At 35.2% G+C, this 9686-nt stretch overlaps 3 protein-coding genes across 3 annotated transcripts; all 3 read right to left on the reverse strand.

The window, feature by feature from the left end:
• Window positions 1-1776: 1776 nt before the first annotated feature.
• LOC145630212 (peroxidase 5-like) lies at window positions 1777-3673 on the reverse strand. Its single transcript, XM_081682462.1, has 4 exons — window positions 3416-3673; window positions 2766-2957; window positions 2449-2614; window positions 1777-2330 (listed from the first exon to the last, which is right to left on the reverse strand). Exons 1-4 carry the CDS (start codon window positions 3644-3646, stop codon window positions 1921-1923), a joined length of 999 nt encoding a protein of 332 aa, XP_081538588.1. The 5' UTR covers window positions 3647-3673; the 3' UTR covers window positions 1777-1920.
• A 1347-nt stretch (window positions 3674-5020) lies between these two features.
• LOC145630213 (peroxidase 5-like) lies at window positions 5021-6371 on the reverse strand. The gene is made up of 4 exons (XM_081682464.1): window positions 6171-6371; window positions 5858-6049; window positions 5572-5734; window positions 5021-5439 (listed from the first exon to the last, which is right to left on the reverse strand). The coding sequence occupies exons 1-4, from the start codon at window positions 6369-6371 to the stop codon at window positions 5021-5023; spliced, it is 975 nt and encodes a 324-aa protein (XP_081538590.1).
• Window positions 6372-7698: 1327 nt separating this feature from the next.
• On the reverse strand, window positions 7699-9230 carry LOC145630214 (peroxidase 5-like). The gene is made up of 4 exons (XM_081682465.1): window positions 9030-9230; window positions 8720-8908; window positions 8447-8609; window positions 7699-8117 (listed from the first exon to the last, which is right to left on the reverse strand). Exons 1-4 carry the CDS (start codon window positions 9228-9230, stop codon window positions 7699-7701), a joined length of 972 nt encoding a protein of 323 aa, XP_081538591.1.
• Window positions 9231-9686: the final 456 nt, after the last annotated feature.

Below are 9686 nucleotides of genomic sequence, written 5' to 3' on the forward strand. Positions count from 1 at the left end.
TATTAAGTTGTCACTGTCACTGCATATTATTCAAAGTATACATTTCATTGTTAACTCTCATATTTTATGGCACAATCTAAGGATGATTAGACAGTCAGCAACGAGTGTCAATACAAGGTATTGTCTCACAAGATGTCTCTTGTTGATTTAAACAACTTAGTGGAGATGGATGAGGCTCCATATATAGTTGTTTTCCTGGAAATTTTGGTCCTATAGGATGGAAATGGCGGAATTATTTTTCTGTTAATGGTGTTTATTGCATTATTGGGTGATTTGGAGCACTGTGAAATATTATATTTCCTTCTACTTTACTGCTGTGGTGATTAGTGACCAAGTGCATTGAAAACTGAAGGCTCTGAAGAGTGTTATTGATAAGAAAAACGTAATCCTGAGTTCATGGTTGTCCTCTACACGACTATACCTGTTTGTTTAACCTGTCAAAAACTTGTTAGGAAGTCCTTACCCTTTCAAAAACTATAATGGATTAGTTGATCATCCGAAAGTTTATGAAGTATCAGATAATTTAGGATCACTACTATATATGTGTCTACGTCGTTCATGGTATTAGACAATCAATACAAGCTACTGTACAGTTATAGTCTTTTTAGTTATGTCATTTATTTATGTCTAACAAGATTGTACTTTTAGCTCATATTACTCATTCTGAGCAAAGCCGGCTGAATCTCCACCGTGTCCACTTAGTATTCGTTGGGAAAACTGATGCACCAAATAAGGACCATGCTTCATCATAGGTTCATAGAGTTTGATATTATGTACTTTGATGATGAAATGTTCACCTTTCTGTAAGATGTACTTACAACAGACCAAATTTTCATGCTTGCACTTTAGTTGGGAGTTTCCCTAGTGATAATCTACTCATACTACTATCATTATTAAACTTCAAAAAATGGACAGAATTCTATAATAATAATGATAATGAAACATGTGCAATTAGTACAATTAGTGGTAGGTTTTGTCATTTACTTAGAGTGGGGGTATGAACTACCTAATGCAGTATAATACTTAATTAGTATACATACTTCGTATTAGATAACGTGACCTGAATTAATACGTAATTAATTATATAGTTGTTAGTGGAAGCATTGATCTCATAAACTGTAGTCATGTTTTTCAACTGGTTGTTGTATGTTTGAACACTTTTTCAACAGTTGCCTTAGTTTAAGGTGGAAGCTCTGGCCGCCACTTGATTAGAGGCGTCGTAGTTGCCTTTGTTTAACTTAACTTAGGAAAGGGTGTTATTATATGAAGGGAGGTGTGGTGACCTGGTTCAATTCATTAGGTAGCTAACAATATTATCTTTTTATTTGAAAAAAGGTGCAGTTTTTATTTGAACTTTCTTAAAATCAAACAGGATCTTGTTAGAACTTTTCTATTTATCAGAATGTATCTAGTTTTCATATTTTTACCACTACCAAATTACGAAATTAAAGTTACAAGAAAATGACTTACTAATGATAACATAATTAGTGAAAAACCAAATTAGCGCCATTTCACAGTATTTTTAGAGGATTGATTATGTACATACTTCACACAAATAAGGCAGTTTTTTTTCATAAGAAAAAAACTATGGGTGAGGGGAAGTAGGGGGTTTTTATTGACTTTTCTAAAGTTCAGGCTTTTTTTTTTTATTCTTGATTTAGCAACTATGTTTTGGAATGGATGCTTAATTAATACTCAGAAAGTCAGCAGAAAATAGAATATTCAGTAGTAGTAGTTGAGAAAATCTAGTAGTAGTTAAGATAGTGTCACTAATTTCAAATAAAAATAGCTTTGAGGTACTAGATCAAACATATACAACCATTACAATTTTATTGCTGTAAGCCTGTAATCTACAAAGCCATATATTACTTCCATTTTATTGATTTCAGCACCTAGCATAATTAAGACATCTGCATTTGATTAATTAACAACTCTACAATTGATTCGGATTTCCCCTTCAACACCAGTGAGGACGTCGACCTGACCCATGGCCACCATTGCATCAGCAAACTTCCTTCCCCAAAGCCCAGGATTTCTTGCATATTGGGTAACTAGATCTTTAGTAACAGCGTCTGATGCTAGTGTTTGATCTGATGCAAGCAGGCCGCGGTTATTCAGGATGTTTCTGTAGTAAGCAGTATCTGCTGTGAAGGGGCTAATTGGATCCATTGGAACCACAGTACTGGTATCTGAGTTCACTGATGGGCACTGCCTCTGCAGTTGTGCTGCATAAGCGGCATTTATACTGGGATCCTGTCCTGATGCTGAGTTGAAATTGTATAGCCTATCAGTGAAGGAATTGCAGTGAGCGCGACCTATGGTATGAGCCCCTGCACCCCGGAAATTTATCAAGTAATTGATTAGTTACAAATCCTTGAGGCTTATCTTCCTGTTTCAATTTCTTTTGCACAAGATATGGAGTAAAATTAAAATTTGTTAATTGATTACCAGATAGGATAACCATCTCTTCTTGTGTTAATCCTTTGCTGGCAAATATTTTAGTGAGTAGATCAACGTCGCCAAATGCTGGAGGCAAGTTCTTCTTGATGTCTGATTCTAGGGAGATTCTACCATCTCTTCTTCCGGCATAAACATCATAGCCAAATCCTCCTGCCTACATAAATGATCAAATATACCAGTTAATTACTACTACTTGCTGCAACATCAAATTTACAGCCAAACTTGGCAAACTTTCTCTGTATTATACTATGTTTATATATATTAAGACGAAATAAGAAGTCTTCATAATTCTTTAGTTTAGTTACCATTTCAACAGCATCTCTAGCAGCATAGGCTACTATATCAGCACAGGACACAACTCCTGGACACATATTTTCAATTTTAGCCTTGGCATTATCGATGACATCAAACCCTCGCAGGCTAGGATTATTGGCTGGTGCATCTTTCTCGGCTGTGTTTCCTGGAGTTGAATCTAGGAGCACTGATCCATCACATCCCTACAAGTAACAAAACAAATTTTGTTAGATTATTATCGTGTATACTATACCTATGAGAGTATAAATCTCATTATCTACTAGAACATTAGCTTCGAGTGGAAACATTAAGAGTTAATTACTGATACAATATAGGCCTGCATTCAGTCATGCACCAAACTATCCTTTAAAGCATAAAACTTTTTCTTGCAAGTTTCTGGATCAAATGCATTCAATCAGTGGAAGTTGGTTTAGCTTGTAGAGTTGTAGACTTTAGTCCTTTCGATAATTGCATATACCAACTTAATGATTGTTTCCTTGGAATTTAGCTAGGAAGGTTACTGAAAAGACACCCAGGTTAAGGAATAAAATCCCACTAATTTTCGGTTATAACTTGGCTTTGTAATAACTGGCTGCTGAACAAAACTAGGAAGGTGCAAAAAAAATGCAAAAGTTGTATAGTCAGATTATTAGTAACTTACTCTAACGAAACAGTCATGGAAATGCAGCCTTACGAGGCCAGCAGCATATCCCCTGTCACTGAAAAATGCTTCTCGGACCTCGTTTTTTACGATGAACTCAGCCATAGGGCATGACTGCATATAAAACCCTCGTTGAAGTTGTGCTTCTAAGAAACCAGTAAGACTTAATATGACCAAGATTGAAAAGGCTATAGTAGTTGAATTTTGAAGACATTTCCTAATTTGACTCATCTTTCTTTTTCTGTACTGATACTTCTGACAATGTCTGTTTACTTACTCTGAAGATCTTGTGCACCTCTGAAGGGACTTTTATAGTCAAAGGGAGGCAATATAAAATTATATATTCGCGCCACAAATTTAACAATCTTAGTTTATTTTAATGTTCCATGATCTTAATTCTTAGTGCGTTATACAGAAGTAGTATACTGTCATGACTCATTAGTGTTTTGATGTTTACAGACAATTGGGAAGATAAGACAAAGAGGATTGGTTAGGCCTACAATTATTTATTTGATTGTGGTCATTTACAGGCACTTCTTGCTTAGTAAGTGCTAATTAATGTTATTGACCCGTAAAAAGTGGCTTCGCTTATGGATCAATCAGGAAGTGTCCACTGTGTATTGATTTGAGTGGTGGAAAACTGAGGACTGTGGAGCATTGCAGTTGAAGATTGATATGGAATACTTAACAAGATTAATACTAAGTAAGTTTGATTGTGCTCTAGAGTTACGCCGCCTTTGTCTTCTATCTAATCTTAAACCTGTAAACTTACCACTAATATTTGACTAATTGTATATTTTACTTCTGCAGCAAATAAAAGTTCAGATTGATGGACTGTGATGCTAGGCAACTTATATTTCACTAGGGAAGATAATTAGGATATAATAAGATAAATGACTGATCAAGGTCAAAACTTGAGAAATCCCTTTCAGAACGCAACAGAAATGCATGACAGTATTCCCATTGATGTAGTGGGGGCTTGCTCAGGGGTATCTAATGTACCCTTCAATTGTATGTGTAATGTATATTTACTCGGACTTGATAACCCACAGTTATGTCGATTGTCCCAGTGTTAGGCTCGACTATCTTATGATTTGGTGCAAATCAAATAAGTGTTGAAATGCTCATTCCCATATTGGGTTGGTTAGTATCCAACATGGGTCCTTGAGGTATAATGAAGAGTCCGCGTAACATAGTATGTAACTTTTAACTGGTTCTTCAGAGAAGGGATTTTGTCACACTTGAACTTGAGACCTTCAAGTCACCTTGGAACAATTTTCCATTAGGTGAAAAGGTATAAATAACTAAATAAGGTCTCGTTGAAAATTTGGGATCAGATTTAATTAGTAAGGTACATGTAAATTTTTCATTTGGTTTCATTTTAACATGACTAACAATCTAACATATAATTCACCAAGAAAATTAATAAACTCTGACATTTCTGAAACTCTATCCTTGTTATATAGTCTGACAATTCAGGAAACATTGTGAGAATGGTAGCCCAAGATTTAAATTGGCTTAAAGAGGCCTTTACCAGTAAAGTAGTAAACAGAATTACAGTAACAGCAGGAAATGCAGCAAATTCTGCTCTGTTGTCTATTCCTTTTATGAGTTAATCACCCTGCAATTAGCTCGAATCTCTCCTTGATCACCAGTCAGAACTTGAATCTGGCTCATCTTGATCATAGCTTGAGCAAAATCTCTGCGCCAAGCAAAACCGTTTGCAGCATAATCTGCTGCATCTTGAGCAGTTTTCTGACTGTCTAGGAGCGCCTGATCAGAGGTAAATAGACCGCCATGTTGGAAAAGATTTCTATAGTAGCTCGATTCCATAAGAAATGGACTTTGGTTCATGAAAACAACCGAGTTTTGATCAACATTTCCTTGAGAATTTCTGGGGCACTGTTGCTTCAAAGACTCTGCAAAGGATGGATTTAGGTTCGGGTCCTGCATCGTCGTGGTGCTGAAGTCGTAGAGTCTATTAGTGAATGAGGAACAGTGTGAGCGCCCAATTGTATGTGCTCCTGTAAACATATAGATAAAACATATTAATATAGTTTATTCTGCTTTAATTTTTCTTTTCTAACTGTTTTTTTGATGTATTTTCCTAGGAAAGGTCACATTGAACTTATTAAATGGAAAAGAAACAGACTTACCAGAAAGAATAACCATCTCATCCTGTGTTAAGCCCTTGTTTGCAAAAGATTGAGTGAGTTGATCAAGGTTAAACGTCGGAGCAGGGATTTCTATTGTTTCTGATGCTCTCGAAATCTTGCCATCTCTACGTCCTGCTGGTACATTCCAGTATTGTCCTCCAGTCTACATGCTCAATAAGGCCAAACCAATATCAGAAGACTCAAGTTACAAAATTTAGCCATTAACAAAAGATTTTGAAAAAAAAAAAAAAAAAAAAATTGAGGTTGGTTATATTGATTGTCTTACAAATAATACTGAGTCCCTTGCAGCAAATGAAAGGATATCAGCACACGACACAACCCCTTTACAAGCAGCTTCGAGTCTAGCCTTAGCATTATCGATCACTTCAAGTCCTCGTAAAGTAATTCCATTGGGTGGACCATCCTTCTCAGCTTGATTTGTTGAGGTTGAATCTATAAGGATTGATGCATCACAACCCTGTAACAAAAACAATAGTTTAATTCGCGCACAAACATTTATGTTGAAGTACATAATCATGTATGTATGATTATATGAGGAAGACCAAGAATAACAAATATAATGTGTGTAATTTTATTACCCTGACAAAGCAGTCATGGAAATGCAGCCTAACAATCCCAGGAGCAATCCCGGTGTCTCTAAGAAAAGATTTAAAAACCTCGTTCCTAATAATAACTTCAGCAAAGGGACATGTATCAAGATAGAATCCTACTTGCAGTGCTGCTTCAATGCGCGAGCTTAAGAAACATGCAACTACAATCATTGCCAAAGCTAGCTTCATTTTCATGGCTAAATTAGCTGCTCTGATCTCTCTATCTATTATGTTTCTTATATTATGATACAAGTGATGTACTGTAATTACAATTGTTAGTAGTTCTGAGTTTGTTATACAGAAAAATCCCAAGGATTTATTTATAGCAGGAAAAAATAATGCACACTTTTGGAAATATAATGTTGCCCCCATAATTTCTATCCACTTGATACTTTCTTTGTATTCTACTATAACCATAAATTCACATGCTATTACATACTTGTGTCATTTGCAATTGTTTATAATAGAGAATATACTTTATTATATTATTAAAGCCTTATTTTCCTTATGTTTGCAATCATTACAAGTGAACAAACGATTATCATCTTGTTGCAGTTGTTTTACTTTTACACAATTCATAGATCGAATAGCTTTGACCTTTAAACAATGTTACTATGTATAAAAAAATTAACTTAAACATGTATTTTGTATACATAAATTTTAATTAAATACTTATACAATTACAGGTATTAATGGCCAGTATTTATAAAAGTCAAAGTATATTGCAACTCAATAAATAGAGGAAGCAGGAACTCGAATTAATTAAGTTAGTTGTTCTGCATTAGATTTTATGATTAGTCAGTTAATTGTAATTAAGCCATATTTCACCAAATTGCACATGATTGCCCTACCAATGTTTGCACTTAATAGTAAAAACTTGTAATTAAGCCATTTTTCACTAAATTACACATGATTGAGACACTAGACCAACCTTCTTCCAATGAGGCAAGTAGGCAACCCCTTATTTAGGCAATTGTAGTTGAATGAAAGGTATGAAAAATTCCATTGCTTTAGTCAGTCTCTTTGATTAAGCCTTGATATTAATAAAATCAAAGAGATGGATTTTGTTACGCCGCTGATGAGCTAACAGATGGCCAATAATTGGATGATGAAAGCCAAAGACAAGAGTAGCAGTATGGAGCAAATTGTGTAACAGAATGCAAGTTGATGTTATACAATATTACCAATAACTATGCTTTTCATCATTGTAGTTTATTTAGTAAGATTTATGTATGTTGTTTTTTTTTTAAAACATTTTCACATACATGATTTACCAAGAAAGTGTGTCTTATTTGACAATTCTGAAACTCTTCATCTTTAAGACTTTAAACTCTAGTCTGACCATACCAAAAGACAGGAACGCGTCATTAACAAACATTACACATCTCAAGATCTACAATTTGAGATTGTTAGTCTAAATCTCTGGCTTATTAAGAATTACTAATGACTGCAGCATTACAGTAACATCAGAAAACCAGCAAATTTTGCTATGTAGCCCAAATAGTCTAATCTTTTGTTATGGATTAATCACCCTACAATTAGCTCGAATTTCTCCTTGAGTTTCAGTCAGGACTTGAACCTGGCTCAACTTGATCATAGCTCGAGCAAAATCCACCTTCCAAGCTAAATTATTCGTTGCATAAACTGCCACCTGTTCTGCAGTCGTCTTGCTGTCCAGGAGTGACTGATCAGAATTAAATAGACCAGCATGTTTGAAAAGATTTCCATAGTAGCTTGAGTCCATGAAAAATGGACTTTGGTTCATAGCAACAACCAAAGTTTGGTTGAGAATTCCTTGCAAAAATCTTGGACACTCTATCTTCAGGAACTTTGCATAATGTGGATCTAGGTTCGGGTCCTGCATCGTTTTAGTGTTATAGTTGTAGAGTCTGTCTGTGAACGAGAAACAATGTGAGCGACCAATTGTGTGTGAACCTGCATATATACATATAAATAATGTTATGAATATTAGCTGGTTTAAATTAAACTTTTGATCATGTTTTTTTTCAAGTAGGCCTTTTTCTTTTCTTTTTGCCTTAACTCTGCTGTGTGATACTGTAATGTACTATGTTTTCATGTACTGGTGTGTCTGTGCACATGCGCGCCTTGAAGTGTTAGAACATTAGATGATTAGAAGAGTCAAGAACAAGGTACTTCTTCAAGGCGCATAATTCAACACATTCAACCAAAACATGAATGTTGTTGAAGAATTATCAGGTATTTAGATCACACATAATTGATCATAGGAAAAAATGGAGACATACCGGAAAGAGCAACCATATCACCCTGTGTCAAACCCTTCTTTGCAAAAGATTCGATGAGTTGATCGAGGTTAAAAGTGGGTTTAGGGATATCTTCAGTTTCTGATGCTCTTGAAATCCTGCCATCCCTCCTTCCTGCTGGTACATCCCAGTACAGTCCTCCTGACTACATACATTCCCCAAACAATATTTGTACATCAGACTAATTAATGCCTCAGATAGTACTAACAGACAGCGAGTCAGACATTTAGTAATGAGATTGATAGATGTGCTTACAATTACATTGGAGTCCCTAGCAGCATATGCTATAATATCAGCACAGGACACAACACCCATACACACAGCTTCGAGTCTAGCCTTAGCATTGTCGATCACCTCAAGACCTCGTATTGCTACATTGGGTGAACCGTCCTTCTCAGCTTGATTTTCTGGGGTTGAATCTATCAGTAGCGATCCATCACAACCCTGTCACAGAAAAATAGTTAATGCATACATTTATTATTAATTACTTACTGACTTATTGTCATGTAATACGAAGTATATATGAAGAGCAAGAGTAGTAGCATTGATAATGAATGTACATTACCCTGACAAAGCAATCATGAAATTGCAGCCTGATAATGCCAGCAGCAATCCCTTTGTCTGCAAGAAATGATTTTTTTACCTCGTCTTTGATGATAGCTTCAGCAAAGGGACATTTATCGCGATAAAATCCTACTTGCAGTCCTGCTACAATGTGATCAGAACTTAAGAAACATACTACTATAATTACTAAAGCTAGCTTCATTTTCACGAGTATATTAGCTCTCTGTATTCTTATATTTTGATGCAAAAATCTCATTATGATTGATGTTAATATGAGTTTGTTACTCAGAAAACTCATTGGTATTTATAGGGGGTCAGGCAAGTGTACTTACTTTAGTAATTCCTTTCGAATTACCCTTTGTTTTACGTATATGCACATATAAGACTACTCATGTACAATATACATGAGCTGTGTGATATTTAGGCTTTGGCGCCTCTACTCCTCTAGTTAACCTGTGGCCAAAAAATTTCACTAACGTAACCATGATCCAAATCAATTATAACACGCGAGATAGCTAGTCATTTTTCTAATAAGGTTGATTTTCAAGATGTTAATATAGATTTGTCAAATTAAGCGAAATTTAACTTGAAATTATATGATTGGTCGGAACTACAAATGACAGGTTGAATACTAATCATAGACTTTAGCCTATATTTC

The sequence above is a fragment of the Chenopodium album genome, chromosome 5, assembly GCF_948465745.1.
Source record: "Chenopodium album chromosome 5, dcCheAlbu1.1, whole genome shotgun sequence".
Lineage (NCBI taxonomy): Eukaryota > Viridiplantae > Streptophyta > Magnoliopsida > Caryophyllales > Amaranthaceae > Chenopodium > Chenopodium album.

What these genes read in the sequence shown, in the direction of transcription:
- LOC145630212 (XM_081682462.1), bottom strand. Translation starts at nt 3,646, where the DNA reads ATGAGTCAAATTAGGAAATGTCTTCAAAATTCAACTACTATAGCCTTT. An exon ending in CTAGAGATGCTGTTGAAATG is followed by an intron (nt 2,615 to 2,765) that starts GTAACTAAACTA and finishes TCATTTATGTAG; the next exon opens with GCAGGAGGATTTGGCTATGA. An exon ending in AGAGATGGTTATCCTATCTG is followed by an intron (nt 2,331 to 2,448) that starts GTAATCAATTAA and finishes TCCGGGGTGCAG; the next exon opens with GGGCTCATACCATAGGTCGC.
- LOC145630213 (XM_081682464.1), bottom strand. Translation starts at nt 6,371, where the DNA reads ATGAAGCTAGCTTTGGCAATGATTGTAGTTGCATGTTTCTTAAGCTCG. An exon ending in TCCATGACTGCTTTGTCAGG is followed by an intron (nt 6,050 to 6,170) that starts GTAATAAAATTA and finishes TTTTTGTTACAG; the next exon opens with GGTTGTGATGCATCAATCCT. An exon ending in CAAGGGACTCAGTATTATTT is followed by an intron (nt 5,735 to 5,857) that starts GTAAGACAATCA and finishes TTGAGCATGTAG; the next exon opens with ACTGGAGGACAATACTGGAA.
- LOC145630214 (XM_081682465.1), bottom strand. Translation starts at nt 9,230, where the DNA reads ATGAAGCTAGCTTTAGTAATTATAGTAGTATGTTTCTTAAGTTCTGAT. An exon ending in TTCATGATTGCTTTGTCAGG is followed by an intron (nt 8,909 to 9,029) that starts GTAATGTACATT and finishes TTTCTGTGACAG; the next exon opens with GGTTGTGATGGATCGCTACT. An exon ending in TGATATGGTTGCTCTTTCCG is followed by an intron (nt 8,118 to 8,446) that starts GTATGTCTCCAT and finishes GTATATATGCAG; the next exon opens with GTTCACACACAATTGGTCGC.